The sequence below is a fragment of the Oncorhynchus clarkii genome, chromosome 19 (assembly GCF_045791955.1).
Source record: "Oncorhynchus clarkii lewisi isolate Uvic-CL-2024 chromosome 19, UVic_Ocla_1.0, whole genome shotgun sequence".
NCBI lineage: Eukaryota > Metazoa > Chordata > Actinopteri > Salmoniformes > Salmonidae > Oncorhynchus > Oncorhynchus clarkii.
The window spans coordinates 54,615,430-54,637,613 of NC_092165.1; the positions used below are offsets into that span (position 1 = coordinate 54,615,430).

The 22,184-nt window shown below is 44.7% G+C and overlaps 1 protein-coding gene and 1 long non-coding RNA gene across 2 annotated transcripts in view; one reads left to right on the forward strand and one right to left on the reverse strand.

Moving 5' to 3' along the window:
• The window catches only part of LOC139374347 (platelet-activating factor receptor-like), a 61,106-nt gene extending 49,931 nt beyond the window's left edge, over positions 1-11,175 (forward strand). The window contains exon 2 of the mRNA XM_071115389.1: positions 10,009-11,175. Within this exon, the coding sequence (XP_070971490.1) occupies positions 10,051-11,175 (1,125 nt within the window). The 5' untranslated portion in view covers positions 10,009-10,050. The remainder of the gene's footprint in view (positions 1-10,008) is intronic.
• An 8,773-nt stretch (positions 11,176-19,948) lies between these two features.
• On the reverse strand, positions 19,949-20,695 carry LOC139374570 (uncharacterized). The gene is made up of 3 exons (XR_011627686.1): positions 20,487-20,695; positions 20,175-20,202; positions 19,949-20,054 (listed from the first exon to the last, which is right to left on the reverse strand). It is a non-coding gene; the product is annotated as an uncharacterized lncRNA (long non-coding RNA).
• Positions 20,696-22,184: the final 1,489 nt, after the last annotated feature.

The window sequence follows — 22,184 nt, forward strand, 5'->3', positions numbered from 1 at the left end:
CCAGGGATGCACAATCCCTCTATCAGTGCTCAGACTGTCCGCAATAGGCTGAGAGAGGCTGGACTGAGGGCTTGTAGGCCTGTTGTAAGGCAGGTCCTCACCAGACATCACCGGCAACAACGTCGCCTATGGGCACAAACCCACCGCCGCTGGACCAAACAGGACTGGTAAAAAGTGCTCTTCACTGACAAATCACGGTTTTGTCTCACCAGGGGTGATGGTTGGATTTGCGTTTATCGTCGAAGGAATAAGCGTTACACCGAGGCCTGTACTCTGGAGCAGGATCGATTTGGAGGTGGAGGGTCCGTCATGGTCTGGGGCGGTGTGTCACAGCATCATCGGACTGAGCTTGTTGTCAATGCATGCAATCTCAATGCTGTGCGCTACAGGGAAGACAAAGTTATTTGTTGTTGTAATACCCCAAATGGATGTGGCAGTTTCACCAATTAAGGATTCCATATTAAAAGATGGTAATTACTGTAGTAGTTTAAGCCTAACAGTGTGCAGGCCTTTCTGTTATTTTCTAAAGATAACAACCCCTATCCACCGTAACTTAGGATCCTTAGTTGTTCAATTCTAAATAGCACCAGGGGTGCACGTACTGCACGTGAACAATACTTGGGGTTTTCCATTGAAGTTGATGCTTGTTCAAACCTCTTGATTTATGGGGGGTGATCCATGCCAGAATTAAGCCTTGTGAAGCTACTGATACCTCTCACCAAGTCACCTTCCTAGCGCCATAAAATACCGCCATAAATTAACATGGACTGTCAATGGAGACAAGTTTGTTTCTAAGATGTAGATGTAGTGTTCATGTGGTGTTCACATCGCATAACGTGTCACTGACACGTCATGTGTCAGTTTGCGTGTAAGTTTATTATGAATGATCTTACCATGAACGCGTTAAAAAGGCCTTAAAAAGGTCTAAATGTGTTACGCGTCAAGTGTTACTTTAAGTGTCGCCCAGCATTCTTTGCTCCACATCACCGGTGGGCGGAGCTACAGCTCGCCTATGATGAACTAATGTTTACTCTCAATAGTCTTTCGTACAGCTGGAAGTGGCGGTTACTTAACGTGACCCAGTGGTTAGCCTTGAGATTGACTATTTGGAGAAACCCTTCGGCCAGTGTTGGTACTGGGGTCACCACCTTAACGGATGGTGACCCCAGCTAGGAGCACCAAGCTTTCCCAGGTCTCGCCTTCCTTTTGTCCTTCTTCCAAGTCAAGTAATTCGCCCGGATGTCGGTCGATGCACTTGGTCCCCTTGATTCTTCTCCAGTGGCTCTCCTTTTTCTCATGCGCCTTATCCATGTTCAGTCTCACCTTGATTGATAATAGAAATAAATGCATTTGTATGTTTTATACTATGCAATAATGTTATATACAATTGCATTGTTTATGTCAGTAAACTGCTGCGGCTCCCCTCCGTAAAGCAGGTGATAGGGTGAGTACTCTAGAGGCCTGGACACTGCTGTGTTGTGTGCAAAGATAATTACCTTCAGATTGTCCTTCCACCATTCCTGGTACCCATCAAGCGACTTGCCCATGGCAGTCCCATTGGTCCATTCATCCAAACGTGGAGTCACCATACAGCTACACAATCACATGATCTATAACTCACTGTACTATCAGCGTCAATTTAGAAAAAAAACTCTAAATTACTGGACGCCTATGCGAAACAAAGCTACAACCATTACATTATTAACCACTAACATGTAAGCTGACATTGACTAAAACCAACTAGGCTAGCGCTAACTAGCGCTTAGTGAAGCTACATTTGGTTAGCATCAAGTTAGCAAACTATTAAACGCTATTTTCTTACAAATATTAACATTAACACATTTTATTGTGACATCACATATTTACATATATTGCCTAAAGTAAACTGAGCCTTTGTTCATAGAAAATAAAACAGATTGGATCTAAAATGTTGAAAAAAAGTACAAAAGGTTCGGACGCCATGTAAATCACTTCTCTTTCATGTAATCCATTTGCAACCTCCATTAACTTACAATAGGGAAAATAGCAACCAGTTTTTCACTCCCTTCAACTGCCTTCAAACTCATGGACTACGTAATTAGCCATGTTACCTCAATATTTTGAGTCATATTGCACTTGAGAGATGGAGAAACGGAGATGAAGAAATGTCTCACCATAGTCATTCTCCAAGAATGAAGAAGAGGAATGTCAAAGATATCACTAACACACTCCGTTGATGACACAGCTCCCCTAGCGGCAGTAATGATATACAGTTGAATTAGGAAGTTTACATACACTTACGTTGGAGTCATTAAAACTTGTTTTTCAACCACTCCACACATTTCTTATTAGCAAACTATAGTTTTGGCAAGTCGGTTAGGACATCTACTTTGTGCATGACACAAGTAATTTTTCCAACAATTGTTTAGAGACAGATTATTTCACTTATAAATCTTCTTGTGACTCCCCATCCCAGGTCCGGGAGCGTAATCATCGCCTGACACTAATTAGCATAACGCAACGGACATAAATATTCCTAGAAAATCTTCCTATTCATGAAAATCACAAGTGAAATATATTGGAACATAGCTTAGCCTTTTGTTAATCACCCTGTCATCTCAGATTTTCAAAATATGCTTTACAGCCAAAGCTAGACAAGCATTTGTGTAAGTTTATCATAGACTAGCATAGCATTATGCCTTGCTAGCAGCAGGCAACCTTGTCACGAAAATCAAAAAAGCAATCAAATTAAATAGTTTACCTTTGATGAACTTCGGATGTTTTCACTCACGAGACTCCCAGGTAGATAGCCAAAGTTCATTTTTTCCCAAAATATTATTTTTGTAGGCGAAATAGCTCCGTTTGTTCTTCACGTTTGGCTGAGAAATCGCCCGGAAATGGCAGTCACGAAAACGGCGAAAAATATTCCAAATTAGCTCCATAATATCGATAGAAACATGGCAAACGTTGTTTATAATCAATCCTCAAGGTGTTTTTCTAATATCTATTCGATAATATATCTGTCGGGACAATTCGTTTTTCAGTAGGACCGATTGGAGTAATGGCTACCTCTGTATTTTACGCGAGAGTCACCCTGGGAGCCATCATGTGACCACTTACGCAATGTAGCCTCCTACGGCTATTCTTCAACATAAATGCGTAAAACTGTGTCACAATGCTGTAGACACCTTGGGGAATACGTAGAAAGCGTAAGCTGGTTGATAGGGCATTCACAGCTCAATAGAGACTCATTGGAACGCAGTGCTTTCAAAATATGGGGCACTTCCGGATTGGATTTTTCTCAGGCTTTGGCCTGCAACATCAGTTCTGTTATACTCACAGACAATATCTTTACAGTTTTGGAAACGTTAGAGTGTTTTCTATCCAAAGCTGTCAATTATATGCATATTCTAGCATCTTGTCTTGACAAAATATCCCGTTTAAAACGGGAACGTTTTTTGTCCAAAAATGAAAATACTGCCCCTAGAGTCGCAACATTCACTGTATCATTATTTCAGGGGTCAGAAGTTTACATACACTAAGTTGACTGTTGCTTTAAACAGCTTGGAAAATTCTGGAAAATTATGTTATGGCTTTAGAAGCTTCTGATAAGTAACTCAGTGCTTCTTTGCTTGACATCATGGGAAAATCAAAAGCAATCAGCCAAGATCTCATAAAAAGTCTGGTTCGTCCTTGGGAGTAATTTCCAAATGCCTGAAGGTACCACGTTCATCTGTACAAACAATAGTATGCAAGTATAAACACCCTGGTACCCCGCAGCTGTCATACCGCTCAGGAAGGAGGAAGGAGTTCTGTCTCCTAGAGATGAACGTACTTTGGTGAAAAAGTGCAAATCAATCCCAAAACAACAGCAAATGACCTTGTGAAGATGCTGGAAGAAACAGGTACAAAAGTATCTATATCCACAGTAAAACGAGTCCTATATCGACATAACCTGAAAGGCCGCTCAGCAAGGAAGAAGCCACCGCTCCAAAACGCCATAAAAAAGCCAGAATATGGTTTGCAAATGCACATGGGACAAGGTTTGTACTTTTTGGAGAAATGTCCTCTGTTCTGATTAAACAAAAATAGAACTGTTTGGCCATAATGACCATTGTTATTTTTGTGGGAAAAAAAGGGGAGGCTTGCAAGCAGAAGAACACCATCCCAATCGTGAAGCACAGGGGTGGCAGCATCATGTTGTGGGGGTGCTTTGCTGCAGTAGGGACTGTTGCACTTCACAAAATAGATGGCATCAGGAGGAAAGAAAATGATTTGGATATATTGAAGCAACATCTCAAGGCATCAATCAGGAAGTTAAAGCTAAAGCTTGGTCGCAGATGCGTGCTCCAAATTAACAATGACCCCAAGCAAACTTCCAAAGTTGTGGCAAAATGGCTTAAGGACAACAAAGTCAAAGTAATGTAGTGGCCATCACAAAGCCCTGACCTCAATCCTATAGAACATTTGTGGGAAGAACTGAAAAGCGTGTGCGAGCAAGGAGGCCTACAAACCTGACTCAGTTACACCAGCTCTGTCAGGAGGAATGTGCCAAAATTCACCCAATTTATTGTGGGAAGCTTGTGGAAGGCTACCCGAAACAATTTAAACGCAGTGCTACCAAATACTAATTGAGTGTGCGTAAACGTCTGACCCACTGGGAATGTGATGAATTAAATAAAAGCTGAAATAAATCATTCTCTCTACTATTATTCGGACATTTCACATTCTTAAAATAGCGCGGTGATCCTAACTGACCTAAGACAGTGATTTTTTTAATAGGATTAAGTGTCAGGAATTGTGAAAAACTGAGTTTAAATGTATTTGGCTAAGGTGTAAGTAAACTTCCGACTTCAACTGTACATACATTAAATGCAAATACCTGGGAGGCAGAATAAACAAAATAAAACATAACAAATATGACCATACATACGTGTGTGTCACATATACACATGCAATATGCTTGAGTACAACCTTGACATCTCTGGTCTGCTTGCCTCAATAAATTTAGCATGTTTTTTATTTAACCTTTATTTAACTAGGCAAGTCAGTTTAGGACAAATTCTTATTTAAAATGACGACCTACCCCAGCCAAACCCTAACCCGGACGACGCTGAGCCAATTGTGCGCTGCCCTATGGGTCCCCCAATCACAGCCGGTTGTGATACAGCCTGGAAATTAACCAGAGTCTGTAGGGAAGCCTCTAGTACTGAGATCAATCAATCAATCAATCAAATGTATTTATAAAGCCCTTCTTACATCAGCTGATGTCACAAAGGGCTGTACAGTAACCCAGCCTAAAACCCCAAACATCAAGCAATGCAGGTGTAGAAGCACAGTGGCTAGGAAAAACTCCCTAGAAAGGCCAGAACCTAGGAAGAAACCTCAAGAGGAACCAGGCTATGAGAGTTTGCCAGTCCTCTTCTGGCTGAGCCGGGTGGAGATTATAACAGATCATGGCCAAGATGTTCACATGTTCATAGATGACTAGTAGGGTCAAATAATTATAACCACAGTGATTGTAGAGTGTGCAACAGGTCAGCACTTCAGGTGTAAATGTCAGTTGGCTTTTCATAGCCAATCATTCAGAGTATCTCTACTACTTCTGCTGTCTCCAGAGAGTTGAAAACAGCAGGTCTGGGACAGGTAGCACGTCTGGTGAACAGGTCAGGGTTCCATAGCCGCAGTTAAAACAGTTGAAACTTTGACCGCTGCACCACTCGCTGCACCACTCGCTGCACCACTCGCTGCACCACTTGCTGCACCACTCGCTGCACCACTCGGGAGCTCCAAGCATGTCTTTTTTGTTGGTCCTGTCAATGTTGAGTGGTCACACATGCCTCAGCACACATAGAAGGTGACTTTGCCTGCTAGCAAACTCACCACCACCAAAGAAATTATGTTTTTTACAGAAAACCACGTAACCACCACTGCAATATACAGTAGGCCTACTCTCAGATAAAACGGTGCTATCTAAAAACTAACAACATACACTAGGCCTACACTCAGATAAAACGGTGCTATCTAAAAACTAACAATATACACTAGTATAATATACACTCAGATAAAATGGGGCTATCTAAAAACTAACAGGATTCTTTCGCTGTCCCCATAGGAGAACCCTTTTTGGTTAGAACCCCTTCTGTGTCATGGTAGAACCGTTTTGGGCTCCATTCCACAGAGGGTTCTACATGGAACCAAAAAGTTCTCCCCACTGGTGACAGCCAAAGAACCCTGTTGGAACCCCTTTCTCAAAGAGTGTACTCAACAAGTTTAGCCTGTTAAGTTTACACCATTTGATTCTGTACTCAAACATCTGCCTGGTATTCAAGATAACACGCAACATAGCACCACCACCTTTGAAGGTTGTCATCAACCTCTGCTCAGCCTTAAATTGCAGTGTTCCAAGAACCTCCACCAGGGGTGACTGCAATATCCTCAAATGGACAAAAAGGAGACAGACACAAGGCACCCCACTCTCATTTTAGATCCCAAGTGGTCTTTATTTTCATACTGTATGCTCTCTCTCATCACTATCTCCTTTGCCATTTTCTCATGTCTTTACTTGGAACTCCATCCATACACACACACACACACACACACACACACACACACACACACACACACACACACACACACACACACACACACACACACACACACACACACACACACACACACACATACATACATACATACATACATACATACATACATACATACATACATACATACATACATACATACATACATACATACATACATACATACGTACATACACACACACACTACTATAGCATCTTGCTTACATTTCTCACATTTTAGGCATCCAGCGGAGGCGTTGAATGGATCATGTTGCACTGATATGGGTACAGGGGTATATGTACAGTCATTTTTAGTGTGGTGGAGAAGGAGAAGAGGATGTGGTTACTTGTGGAGGGAGAACAGTGAGGGTGGTGGGTTGAGCAGCTGCAGTGAAGCTGATTGGTTGCCCTGGCTCCTCACATCGTGACTAAAAGAAAGAGATTTAGAAATGAGTTCGACATTACCATAGTTCCACAGCTGAAAATCCGTCATTAACATACTCCCAGAGATAGCAAGTACATCTCAAGTACACTCAAAAATCGCTTCTGCCGTTTGTAAAAAAAACTAACAAATGTCTGTGTCGCCACCGAGCTCTCCATGGCAGTCTCTCTCTCTATGAACGGTCACTGCTCTCCGGATTCCTTGGGACATCCTAAACTGACACGAAAGTTAACCATTTTACATTTATACTTGATAGAGGTAGGGACATCCCAAGGATCCCGAATAGCACAGATCCTTTGGGAAAATCTATGAAATCCTCTGTTCGACTGAATGGACATCCCAAGAATTCCAAATAGCGCCTATGAACTCCTCTTTTCAACTGAAAGCCATGGACACAACTCTTATTGGTTGTCTGATGTACTACTGGGAACTGTTAACAACATAGTCTGTGATCGGCTAACAACATTTAGATCTCTATTCAGCGAGATAAGATAACATACCATACCATGAGGTGTTGAAAGAAAGACAATTACCTATAGATTGGACATAATCTTTTCTAGGCCATTGTCGATAACAGTAAATACACAAGCCGTAGGCTACACCATAGCTCAAAGTGGCTACTTCTGGAATGTGTGCTTACTTGGCAAAAATTGTATGTTTCTAACATTTATGTTTGAGATTTAATTAATATATATATATAAACTAGGCACATTATGGCATTCATTAACACAGGCGTCACTCAGATGTTAGTAAGGTGTTGGTGTCATGTCAGTTAGACGTTCAATGCTAGGTAACAGCCACATTGTGGTACTGTTGCCTAGGCTTAAATACGTCTCTTATCACCCCACATAGCAGGTAGCTCAACGAGTCTGTCAAGTTGTCAGACGCACGCATCAGTTCTTCATGGTCGATTCATTTCAGGAGTTCATATTGTTTCTAGAAACGTTATTGTAGTATGTATATTCGCGCACATGTATTAGGATATAGAGATGTTTACGATGTAGCCTAACATATGCTGGTTTCAAGGTAACCTAATAGCGTTTATCTAGAACACACACAAAAATACAGAACGAAACGAGGAAGGAGCCACGCGCTCGGGTAAGCGCAAATGTTTTAGTAAATTTAGCAAATTATAGGATCCACATTAACTTTTTGCTTGAAATGTCAAATATGTTTTGCATTTCTTTATTAGCCTACCTGTGAAAATGTTTATAAATATTTATTGTTTCAAAGTTTAAACAAATGTACACGTCTAACATCTTTCATTGCATTAGTAATGAGTCTCTACTAGAGCCAGAGTTAAAGCTGCAATATGTAAATTCTTGGGCACACCAAACAAATTCACATACTTATAGATCATAGTTATAGAGTTACCGATCTGTCATTCTCATTGAAAGCACATCTAAGAGGCGGTAGATATGTTTTATGAAAAATAAGGTCCCACTATTGTTTGTAGAGAAACGCTATAAAGCGTTTTCCTATTGAAAAACGATATGCGGGAACAATAGAGGAAGAGAGGAGCATGTCCAGTCAGTCCGGTCAGAGGCAGTAGGGATGAAAATGCATTATTAATATGTGCATGAATTTTCCATAATGCTGTCCTGCCTGAGCATTCGAAATGGAACAAGTATTTTGGGTGTCAGGAAAAAATGAATGTGAGTAAAAAGTACATATTTTCTTTAGGAATGTAGTGGATTAAAAGTTGTAAAACCTATAAATAGTAAATTAAAGTACAGATACCCCCCCAAAAATAACTTAAGTAGTACTTCAAAGTATTTTTACTTAGTTACTTTACACCACTGGTCATGTGTTAATGTTGCTGTTGTAAGTTTACTATACTGTATTGTTTTTATTTATCTCATCACAATGGAAGTTCCCGCTGGAAAAATCTATTATATTCTAACCTATTCTAATCTAGGGCTGTAACAGGCTTCTTTTTCATTTCAAGTATGAATGAGTGTGAATATTTCACATATTAAGTCTTTATTGTCCTTTCTCTTGAAAATAGTGTGGAATTTACTGTAACCAGGACCATTTTTTAGTGATGTAGTTCATCCAGAATGTGGGAATCCCATACTATGGAACTGGCCAGGGTAAATTCAGTTCAATCTCCCTTTCCGCTTGGTCTCAGTGGCTTCTCATTCCTAAGTGAATGTCACTAGGTTGACAAAATAGTTATATAACATTTGTCAAAGCACCAGTCAAGATATCATGTCATATAATAATATAGAAATATATATATATATATAATATATGCCAATAAGCAGACGTTTTTATCCAAAGTGACTTACAGTCATGTGTGTTTTACAGTCATACATTTGATGTATTGGTGGCCCCGGGAATGTTGTATCATATCATCTCTTATGTAGCAGCATTTACATGACTTTGCTAATAAATGCAATGTAAAGCCACCAAGTAGGGTTTATGAAGACTTCATGAAATCTCTATAAAGATGTATAGCCTCATTTGTTGTTAATATAAAGTGGCACTCCTTTTGTTATTGTCTGCTATACTAATGACATTAGTCTAGATGTAACTGGAAATATGGTCATCAACCAGCAATCATCATAAACAAAGCGCAGTTACCATGTTCACATTCTAGTCGCGTTCAATGAATCAGCAAGTCGGAAATGTCAGAGTTCTGTCAAGCATGTGAATGAGGCACGTGTGTTGCTGCTTAATAGCAGACCAGAAAAGGCTGGTGACACAAGTGTTGTAAGACACTTCCTGTATGTGTCATAGTTGATGTATCTATAGAAACCATAAAACACACAACTGTATTTTATTTAGATTTTACAGTAAGTTGTGAAACTCTCAAATATGGATTCAGTGAATCAACAACGTCACAGACTGGATAGGGATATAGCTATTCATTTCACCTAGACATTAGACATGTGACAATAGACATGTCCAGAGTCCTCCTACTGACTACAGTTGTACCAAAGTGAACATGACAGAGTGATTCTTGAAATATGAGTCTAATATGAAATATTTTTCTCACAGAGGGAGTTCCTTGCTTTAGCAGAACCAACAGTGGAGTCGACCATGGAGATGGAAGAGGACATGACAGTGAACACGACAGTGAACATATCGACAGTCGGTAAAATAACCTTTCTGGACTCTGAGTTCCGTTACACCCTCTTCCCAGTGTTTTACGGTGTTGTGTTCGTCCTTGGTCTGATAGCCAACGGTTACGTGCTGTTCGTGCTGCAGCGCCTGCGCAACGCCAAGGCCATGAGCGAGATCCGCATCTACATGGCCAACCTGACTGTTGCCGACCTCCTCTTCGTGTGCGCCCTCCCCTTCTGGATTGGCTACTACCACCACCGCGGTGACTGGCGCTACGGCGACTTCCTGTGCCGCGTCACCGGCGCGTTCTTCTTCATCAACACCTACTGCTCCATCCTCTTCCTCGCCGCCATCAGCGTCAACCGTTACTGGGCCATCACGTGCCCGCTGGATGCCGCCTCGTCTGACCATTGGCGCCGCGGAGTGGCTGTCACCATGGTAATCTGGGTGCTCACTCTGTCCATGTCCGTGCCGTACCTCTTGGAGACGGGCATCCAGGTGGACGACGGCAACGTGTCGCGCTGCTTTGAGGGCTACCACGACAAGACTGACGACGAGAAGCGGACTGTGGCCACCACCCACCTCATCATCGTGGGGTGCTTCATCTTGGTCTTCTTCCTCGTAGTAATCTGTAACCTGCTCATCGCCCGTGCCCTGCTCACCCAGTCCCCTACCCAGCATCGGGGCTCCAGTTCATCCCAGCTCCGGGGGGTGAAGGGCCAGGCCCTGCATATGCTGTGTGCCGTGGTGGGGGTGTTCGTGGTGTGCTTCCTCCCACACCACGTGGTCCAGGGCCCCTGGACTCTGGCTGTACTGGAGATCAAGGAGGGCTGGGGCAGAATGGACTGGGGCCAGCGAACCAGGCAGTGGCTTAACGACGCCCACCAGGTCACCTTGATGCTGATGGGGCTCAACTGCCTCCTGGACCCTGTGGTGTACTGCTTCGCCACCAGGAAGTTCCGCCTGTACATCAAGGACAATCTGAAAAAGATGGGGAGGGGCAAAGGATGCTCGGAAACAGCCATCACACACATTTCTATGGTGGAGTGCAAGAATGTGAGCCAGCGGCTCCATAGCGAACAGCAGCAGCTGAAGGTTTAAATCTCTAGATGACATGATATTGTAGATATTGTGTCTAATGCTAATGCTGTTGTTAGTAACCACATCCTCAGGATGCTTCATTCCATCACACCCACACCTAACAATGAACACATAGTGCAGAACATGCACTCTGCTATGTAGCCTCATGTTCATTCAGACACATCACATGAACAGATGCACCACCACACAGCCCCACCCAGAGTATGGTTCCCCTCTAGATTTCCTTCCTGTAGGGATTTGTCCTGGCCACTGTGCCAGCTATAATCAGTGCTTTAAAGAATCTTTGGACCATTGATTCTTTGTTTTCACATTTCAGATGTACTGTACATTGTATCTCACAATGTATCTCACACTTTGATATTGTGACTTCAATTTAATCACGTTTCTTCCTGTTCTTCTAGTGTAATCAGAGAAGAGAAGCAGACGTTTTATAGGGAACAGACTAGATCCTTAGATAAAATGGATATCAAATTACATTTTAAATATCACATGCGCTGAATGCAACAGGTGTAGGTAGACCTTACAGTGAATTGCTTACTTACAAGCCCTTAACCAACAATAGTCCTACCACTGTTGGAGCCTTCTAAATTGGGTGCTGAACAATAGCTCTATAAACTCAGTCCCAAGCCACTAGACTAGATGGTTAGATAAAATGTATAGTCAGATTGTCCTATCACTGTTGGAGCCTTCTAAATTGGGTGCTGAACAATAGCTCTATAAACTCAGTCCCAAGCCACTAGACTAGATGGTTAGATAAAATGTATAGTCAGATTGTCCTATCACTGTTGGAGCCTTCTAAATTGGGTGCTGAACAATAGCTGGTCGTGAGCAAGGAATAAAAAAAATCCTTGTTCTTGAGCACCTAATATGGACACATATTAATAACAATGAGCTTTTTAGGATGCTGGCTCTCCCTAAAGTTTATGCATTTTGTGAAAAGCTAACCTTTGTAATGAAATGAAACTGTAATTGCCAAATGAGCTATGCAGGATTGCTTTGATTTTAGCCTACAGATTATTTTAGCCTACTCTCACATGTGGTACGATGTGAAATTGTATACGTTTTGCAATTTTTGTAAGATTGCAAATGAAATACTGTGAGGCAAGAAGTACTTTCGGTCACACTTTTATTTGGACAGTCTGGATAACCCATCTAGAGATTCTGTACATACTATGAATAAACTTATCTGTTGATAAGAAATTGCTTGCTAAGGTTACGCTTATGGTTAGAATAAGTGTTAGCTTAAGGGTTAAGGTTAGGATAAGGGTTATGTTTAAGATTAGGGTTAAGTGCTAGTGGATAGTTGAAATGTTAGTGATATTATTGTTACAGCTACTTATTGCACATAATGAGGGAATAATACGCTTCACTGCCCTTTTTAAGAGGCTGGTAACCATGTGATGAACTTGATGACTTCTCAACCGCCAGCTACTGAAGTATTAACAGAGACGTGAAGGTTATGAAGTTAATCTGGTCTAAATGTTGCAGTAACTGTAACTCTATGTTTTTTATGCATTTAAAACATATTGTGTAATACGCTGTACTGCATTCTCAATGTAAATATGATTTAACAGATACACTACAGTTCAAAAGTTTGAGGTCACTTAGAAATGTCCTTGTTTTTGAAAGAAAAGCTCCTTTTTAATTCATTAAAATAACACCAAGTTGATTTGAAATACAGTGTAGACATTGGTAATGTTGTAAATGACTATTGTAGCTGGAAACGGCACATTTTTTTATTGAATATCTACATATTATGAGCAGCCAACACTCCTGTGTTCCAACGGCACGTTGTGTTAGCTAATCCAAGTTGATCATTTTTAAAGGCTAATTGATCATTAGAAAACCCTTATGCAATTATTTTAGCACAGCTGAAAACTGTTGTTCTGATTAAAGAAGCAATAAAACTGGCCTTCTTTAGACTAGTTGAGTATCTGGAGCATCAACATTTGTGGGTTTGATTACAGGCTCAAAATGGCCAGAAACAAAGAACTTTCGTCTGAAACTTGTCAGTGTATTCTTGTTCTGAGAAATGAACGCTATTCCATGCGAGAAATTGCCAAGAAACTGAATATCTCGTACAACACTATGTACTACTTTCTTCACAGAACAGCGCAAACTGTCTCTAACCAGATTAGAAAGAGGAGTGGGAGGCCCCAGTGCACAACTGAGCAAGAGGACAAGTACATTAGTGTCTAGTTTGAGAAACAGACACCTCACAAGCCCAGCTTCAATAAATAGTACCCGCAAAACACCAGTCTCAACGTCAACAGTGAAGAGGCGACTCCAGGATGCTGGTCTTCTAGGCAGAGTTCCTCTGTCCAGTCTCAACATCAACAGTGAAGAGACGACTCCAGGATGCTAGCCTTCTAGACAGAGTTCCTCTGTCCAGTCTCAACATCAACAGTGAAGAGGCGACTCCAGGATGCTGGCCTTCTAGGCAGAGTTCCTCTGTCCAGTCTCAACATCAACAGTCAAGAGGCGACTCCGGGATGCTGGCCTTCTAGGCAGAGTTCCTCTGTCCAGTCTCAACATCAACAGTGAAGAGGCGACTCCGGGATGCTGGCCTTCTAGGCAGAGTTCCTCTGTCCAGTCTCAACATCAACAGTGAAGAGGCGACTCCGGGATGCTGGCCTTCTAGGCAGAGTTCCTCTGTCCAGTCTCAACATCAACAGTGAAGAGGCGACTCCGGGATGCTGGCCTTCTAGGCAGAGTTCCTCTGTCCAGTCTCAACGTCAACAGTGAAGAGGCGACTCCGGGATGCTGGGCTTCTAGGCAGAGTTCCTCTGTCCAGTCTCAACGTCAACAGTGAAGAGGCGACTCCGGGATGCTGGCCTTCTAGGCAGAGTTCCTCTGTCCAGTCTCAACGTCAACAGTGAAGAGGCGACTCCGGGATGCTGGCCTTCTAGGCAGAGTTCCTCTGTCCAGTCTCAACATCAACAGTGAAGAGGCGACTCCGGGATGCTGGCCTTCTAGGCAGAGTTCCTCTGTCCAGTCTCAACATCAACAGTGAAGAGGCGACTCCGGGATGCTGGCCTTCTAGGCAGAGTTCCTCTGTCCAGTCTCAACGTCAACAGTGAAGAGGCGACTCCGGGATGCTGGCCTTCTAGGCAGAGTTCCTCTGTCCAGTCTCAACATCAACAGTGAAGAGGCGACTCCGGGATGCTGGCCTTCTAGGCAGAGTTCCTCTGTCCAGTCTCAACATCAACAGTGAAGAGGCGACTCCGGGATGCTGGCCTTCTAGGCAGAGTTCCTCTGTCCAGTCTCAACGTCAACAGTGAAGAGGCAACTCCGGGATGCTGGCCTTCTAGGCAGAGTTCCTCTGTCCAGTCTCAACGTCAACAGTGAAGAGGCGACTCCGGGATGCTGGCCTTCTAGGCAGAGTTCCTCTGTCCAGTCTCAACGTCAACAGTGAAGAGGCGACTCCGGGATGCTGGCCTTCTAGGCAGAGTTCCTCTGTCCAGTCTCAACATCAACAGTGAAGAGGCGACTCCGGGATGCTGGCCTTCTAGGCAGAGTTCCTCTGTCCAGTCTCAACATCAACAGTGAAGAGGCGACTCCGGGATGCTGGCCTTCTAGGCAGAGTTCCTCTGTCCAGTCTCAACGTCAACAGTGAAGAGGCGACTCCGGGATGCTGGCCTTCTAGGCAGAGTTCCTCTGTCCAGTCTCAACATCAACAGTGAAGAGGCGACTCCGGGATGCTGGCCTTCTAGGCAGAGTTCCTCTGTCCAGTCTCAACATCAACAGTGAAGAGGCGACTCTGGGATGCTGGCCTTCTAGGCAGAGTTCCTCTGTCCAGTCTCAACATCAACAGTGAAGAGGCGACTCCGGGATGCTGGCCTTCTAGGCAGAGTTCCTCTGTCCAGTCTCAACATCAACAGTGAAGAGACGACTCCGGGATGCTAGCCTTCTATGCAGAGTTCCTCTGTCCAGTCTCAACATCAACAGTGAAGAGGCGACTCTGGGATGCTGGCCTTCTAGGCAGAGTTCCTCTGTCCAGTCTCAACATCAACAGTGAAGAGGCGACTCCGGGATGCTGGCCTTCTAGGCAGAGTTCCTCTGTCCAGTCTCAACGTCAACAGTGAAGAGGCGACTCCGGGATGCTGGCCTTCTAGGCAGAGTTCCTCTGTCCAGTCTCAACATCAACAGTGAAGAGGCGACTCCGGGATGCTGGCCTTCTAGGCAGAGTTCCTCTGTCCAGTCTCAACGTCAACAGTGAAGAGGCGACTCCGGGATGCTGGCCTTCTAGGCAGAGTTCCTCTGTCCAGTCTCAACATCAACAGTGAAGAGGCGACTCCGGGATGCTGGCCTTCTAGGCAGAGTTCCTCTGTCCAGTCTCAACATCAACAGTGAAGAGGCGACTCCGGGATGCTGGCCTTCTAGGCAGAGTTCCTCTGTCCAGTCTCAACGTCAACAGTGAAGAGGCGACTCCGGGATGCTGGCCTTCTAGGCAGAGTTCCTCTGTCCAGTCTCAACGTCAACAGTGAAGAGGCGACTCCGGGATGCTGGCCTTCTAGGCAGAGTTCCTCTGTCCAGTCTCAACGTCAACAGTGAAGAGGCGACTCCGGGATGCTGGCCTTCTAGGCAGAGTTCCTCTGTCCAGTCTCAACATCAACAGTGAAGAGGCGACTCCGGGATGCTGGCCTTCTAGGCAGAGTTCCTCTGTCCAGTCTCAACATCAACAGTGAAGAGGCGACTCCGGGATGCTGGCCTTCTAGGCAGAGTTCCTCTGTCCAGTCTCAACGTCAACAGTGAAGAGGCGACTCCGGGATGCTGGCCTTCTAGGCAGAGTTCCTCTGTCCAGTCTCAACATCAACAGTGAAGAGGCGACTCCAGGATGCTGGCCTTCTAGGCAGAGTTCCTCTGTCCAGTCTCAACATCAACAGTGAAGAGGCGACTCTGGGATGCTGGCCTTCTAGGCAGAGTTCCTCTGTCCAGTCTCAACATCAACAGTGAAGAGGCGACTCCGGGATGCTGGCCTTCTAGGCAGAGTTCCTCTGTCCAGTCTCAACATCAACAGTGAAGAGACGACTCCGGGATGCTAGCCTTCTATGCAGAGTTCCTCTGTCCAGTCTCAACATCAACAGTGAAGAGGCGACTCTGGGATGCTGGCCTTCTAGGCAGAGTTCCTCTGTCCAGTCTCAACATCAACAGTGAAGAGGCGACTCCGGGATGCTGGCCTTCTAGGCAGAGTTCCTCTGTCCAGTCTCAACGTCAACAGTGAAGAGGCGACTCCGGGATGCTGGCCTTCTAGGCAGAGTTCCTCTGTCCAGTCTCAACATCAACAGTGAAGAGGCGACTCCGGGATGCTGGCCTTCTAGGCAGAGTTCCTCTGTCCAGTCTCAACATCAACAGTGAAGAGGTGACTCCGGGATGCTGGCCTTCTAGGCAGAGTTCCTCTGTCCAGTCTCAACATCAACAGTGAAGAGGCGACTCCGGGATGCTGGCCTTCTAGGCAGAGTTCCTCTGTCCAGTCTCAACATCAACAGTGAAGAGACGACTCCGGGATGCTGGCCTTCTAGGCAGAGTTCCTCTGTCCAGTCTCAACATCAACAGTGAAGAGGCGACTCCGGGATGCTGGCCTTCTAGGCAGAGTTCCTCTGTCCAGTCTCAACATCAACAGTGAAGAGGTGACTCCGGGATGCTGGCCTTCTAGGCAGAGTTCCTCTGTCCAGTCTCAACATCAACAGTGAAGAGGTGACTCCGGGATGCTGGCCTTCTAGGCAGAGTTCCTCTGTCCAGTCTCAACGTCAACAGTGAAGAGACGACTCCGGGATGCTGGCCTTCTAGGCAGAGTTCCTCTGTCCAGTCTCAACGTCAACAGTGAAGAGGCGACTCCGGGATGCTGGCCTTCTAGGCAGAGTTCCTCTGTCCAGTCTCAACGTCAACAGTGAAGAGGCGACTCCGGGATGCTGGCCTTCTAGGCAGAGTTCCTCTGTCCAGTCTCAACGTCAACAGTGAAGAGGCGACTCCGGGATGCTGGCCTTCTAGGCAGAGTTCCTCTGTCCAGTCTCAACATCAACAGTGAAGAGGCGACTCCGGGATGCTGGCCTTCTAGGCAGAGTTCCTCTGTCCAGTCTCAACATCAACAGTGAAGAGGCGACTCCGGGATGCTGGCCTTCTAGGCAGAGTTCCTCTGTCCAGTCTCAACGTCAACAGTGAAGAGGCGACTCCGGGATGCTGGCCTTCTAGGCAGAGTTCCTCTGTCCAGTCTCAACGTCAACAGTGAAGAGGCGACTCCAGGATGCTGGCCTTCTAGGCAGAGTTCCTCTGTCCAGTCTCAACATCAACAGTGAAGAGGCGACTCTGGGATGCTTGCCTTCTAGGCAGAGTTCCTCTGTCCAGTCTCAACATCAACAGTGAAGAGGCGACTCCGGGATGCTGGCCTTCTAGGCAGAGTTCCTCTGTCCAGTCTCAACATCAACAGTGAAGAGACGACTCCGGGATGCTAGCCTTCTATGCAGAGTTCCTCTGTCCAGTCTCAACATCAACAGTGAAGAGGCGACTCTGGGATGCTGGCCTTCTAGGCAGAGTTCCTCTGTCCAGTCTCAACATCAACAGTGAAGAGGCGACTCCGGGATGCTGGCCTTCTAGGCAGAGTTCCTCTGTCCAGTCTCAACGTCAACAGTGAAGAGGCGACTCCGGGATGCTGGCCTTCTAGGCAGAGTTCCTCTGTCCAGTCTCAACATCAACAGTGAAGAGGCGACTCCAGGATGCTGGCCTTCTAGGCAGAGTTCCTCTGTCCAGTCTCAACATCAACAGTGAAGAGGCGACTCCAGGATGCTGGCCTTCTAGGCAGAGTTCCTCTGTCCAGTCTCAACATCAACAGTGAAGAGGTGACTCCGGGATGCTGGCCTTCTAGGCAGAGTTCCTCTGTCCAGTCTCAACATCAACAGTGAAGAGGCGACTCCGGGATGCTGGCCTTCTAGGCAGAGTTCCTCTGTCCAGTCTCAACATCAACAGTGAAGAGACGACTCCGGGATGCTGGCCTTCTAGGCAGAGTTCCTCTGTCCAGTCTCAACATCAACAGTGAAGAGGCGACTCCGGGATGCTGGCCTTCTAGGCAGAGTTCCTCTGTCCAGTCTCAACATCAACAGTGAAGAGGTGACTCTGGGATGCTGGCCTTCTAGGCAGAGTTCCTCTGTCCAGTCTCAACATCAACAGTGAAGAGGTGACTCCGGGATGCTGGCCTTCTAGGCAGAGTTCCTCTGTCCAGTCTCAACGTCAACAGTGAAGAGACAACTCCGGGATGCTGGCCTTCTAGGCAGAGTTCCTCTGTCCAGTCTCAACGTCAACAGTGAAGAGACGACTCCGGGATGCTGGCCTTCTAGGCAGAGTTCCTCTGTCCAGTCTCAACATCAACAGTGAAGAGGCGACTCCAGGATGCTGGTCTTCTAGGCAGAGTTCCTCTGTCCAGTCTCAACATCAACAGTGAAGAGGCGACTCTGGGATGCTGGCCTTCTAGGCAGAGTTCCTCTGTCCAGTCTCAACATCAACAGTGAAGAGGCGACTCCGGGATGCTGGCCATCTAGGCAGAGTTCCTCTGTCCAGTGTCTGTGTTATTTTGCCTATCTTTTATTTTTATTGACCAGTCTGAGATATATTTTTTTCTTTGCAACTCTGCCTACAAGGCCAGCATCCCGGAGTCACCTCTTCATTGTTGACGTTGAGACTGGGGTTTTACGGGTACTATTTAATGAAGCTGTCAGTTGAGGACTTGTGAGGCATGTCCAACTAGTCCAAAAAAGGCCAGTTTTATTGCTTCTTTAATCAGGACAACAGTTTTCAGCTGTGCTAACATAATTGCAAAAGGGTATTCTAATGATCAATTAGCCTTTGAAAATTATAAACTTGGATTAGCTAACACAATGTGGCATTTGAACGCAGGAGTGACGGTTGCTGATAATGGGCCTCTGTACACCTATGTAGATATTCCATTAAACATCAACCGTTTCCAGTCTCAATAGTCATTTACAACATTAACAATGTCCACACTGTGTTTCTGATCAATTTGATGTCATTTTAATGGACATAAAATTGGCTTTTCTTTCAAAAACAAGGACATTTCTATGTGGCCCCAAACTTTTGAACGGTAGTGTATATTGTTATTGAAATGCCTGTTTTTTGTTTCACAATATTTTTTAAATTCAAAGCTTCCATTAAAAGATTCCCGAGAAATATCACATCAGCACATTTTTTTTGTATGTGTTTTTAAATTGAACCTTTATTTAACTATGCAAGTCAGTTAAGAACAAATTCTTATTTTCAATGACGGCCTACCCCGGCCAAACCCGGACAACGCTGGGCCAATTGTGTGCTGCCCTATTGGACTCCCAATCATGGCCGGATGTGATACAGCATGGATGAATGCAGACAAACAAGAAAAAGAAGACTTTTCAAACCTCTTTACTTTTTAGAGATCAAGTCTAGCTTCTCTTTAAATATTAAACAATCTAACTCTCTTTAGGACAGTTTCTCTGACACAGATTAAACATAGTCCTGGATGAAAAATCATGTTCAATAGAGTATCTCTTGAAAGAGTTTAAGTCCAGGACTATGTTTAATCTGTGTCTGGGAAACTGCCCCACAGTGTTTTACAATGAGCAAAGGAGGATTTAACCATTCTGGTATCTTCAGTATGTGGTTTATCAAGCAGGTTATTTTAGTGTTACATTCATGTCACATATGCAAATGTTGTTCCTGTCCTTGGTTAAGTACCATCACCCTCTCTCATGACAAGGTATAACAATCATCCCAAGGTGGTGTAGGTATCATCCCCTGTCATGTAGGCGGGGTACAGGTCGCTGTAGGCTTGGTTGGTTTCACAACAGTTCATGTAGACTTCTCCCTCAACCCCAGCCTGGGCCTGACTCCTCCCCCTAGTGGTGACAGCATAGTGATCAGCATAGTGATCAGCATAGTGATCAGCTAATTATAATCTCATACACAGGAAGACAGATGTAAAACACACATATATAATTTGTTCATCATGCTCTTACTTTGGTGCTTTTGCAGGTCCAGTATATCCTGGAAGTACATGGAAAATACGTCACAGTACATCAAACCAACACTCACAATGTCTGAATGAACATTGTGGGCTTTTCAGAAACCTACTAGAGTCCTATATTTTGATAATTTACAAACTGAATCATAGATTGAAACATAGGTGCCTCTAATTGGGTTGGCCAAATAACAACACATTACTTCCTGTAACTACAGTAGCCAACATGTCATAATTATAACTCTGCAGTATAGCCGAAGACTTGGTAGAACTGTTGATACAGTGCAGTACACTTGACAGTGTCACTCACCTTTGGCCGGTGCACTATTGGTGGCCAAGGTCTCTTGACCGGCCATCTCTTTGGCCCGCTGCCTCCAGAGCCACAGCAGCAACAAGGTCAGTAAGACCCCGGCAAGGAGAACCAGCACCAACCCTGCCACTCCTGCATACACACTGCCTAAGGGGAGAGGAGGAACAGTCAATTGAACCGCATTGACATTGATGTGCCACAGGCTTACACTAAAATCTTAAACTTTACAAACCTATGCTATAAAGTACTATTGTGCATCAAATATTGATACATACATTGAACAGCAGGGTTTGACAACATAAAACAATTGATAAATGCAATCCAAAGTTATAAAAACAGAATAATGACATAAGATGGCGCCGATACAGATGGCAGCTAAGCTCAAGTCCTTAGGAAACTGCAGTATTGTGTTTTTATGTATTACGTCTTACATTGTTAGCCCAGAAAACCTTAAGTGTTATTACATACAGCCGGGAAGAACTATTGGATATCAGAGAGACGTCAACTAACCAGCACAACCAGCACTACGACCAGGAATACAACTTTCCCAAAGCGGATCCTCTGTCTGCACCTCCCAGGGCATTTAACTGATTCCAGAGGCCGACCCAAAACAACGCCGTCGGAGGAGAGGGTGCCGGAGCGGTCTTCTAGTGAGGCTTCAGATGTGCGCACACCACCCACCGCTTCCGAGGATATTACTCGCTAGTGTCCAGTCCCAAGTTAACAAAGTCAACAAATTTGGGGCAAGAGTTGCTTTCCAAAGAGATATCCGGGATTGTAACATACTCTGTTTCACGAAGACATGGCTAGCTGGGGACATGCTGTTGGAGTTCGTACAACCAACAGGATTTTCAGTGCATCATACCAACAGGAACAAACATCTCCCTGGTAAGAAGAAGGGCAGGGATGTATGTTTCATGATTAACGGCTCATGGTGTAATTGTAACAACATACAAGAACTCAAGTCCTTTTGTTCACCTGACCTAGAATTCCTCACAATCAAATGCCAATCGTATTATCTCCCAGGAGAACTCTCCTCGGTTATCGTCACAGCCGTGTATATCCCCCGTAAGTGGATACCAAGACGGCCATCAAGGAACTTCATTGGACTTTATGTAAACTGGAAACCATATATCCCGTGGCTGCATTTATTGTACCTGGGGATTTTAACAAAGCTAATCTGAGAACAAGGCAATTCTATGAGCATATCGATTGCAGTACACAAGCGAGTAACACTTTCGACCACTGCTACTCTAACATCCGCAACGCATACAAGGCCCTCCCCTCCTTTTGGCAAATCTGACCATGTCTCCATATTGTTGCTCCCCTCCTATAGGCAGAAACTAAAACAGGAAGTGCCCGTGCTAGGTCTATCCAATGCTGGTCTGACCAATCGGATTACACGCTTCAAGATTGCTTCGATCACGTGGACTGGGATATGTTCCGGGTAGCCTCAGACAATAACATTGACGTATATGCTGACTCGGTGAACGAGTTTATAAGGAGATGTTGTACCCACTGTGACTATTAAAACCTTCCCGAACCAGACACCATGGATTGATGGCAGCTTTCCTGCAAAACTGAAAGCATGTGCCACCGCATTTAATCATGGCATGGCGACTGGAAACATGACCGACTACAAACAGTGTAGTTATTCCCTCCGTAAGGCAATCAAACAAGCAAAGTGTCACTTTATAG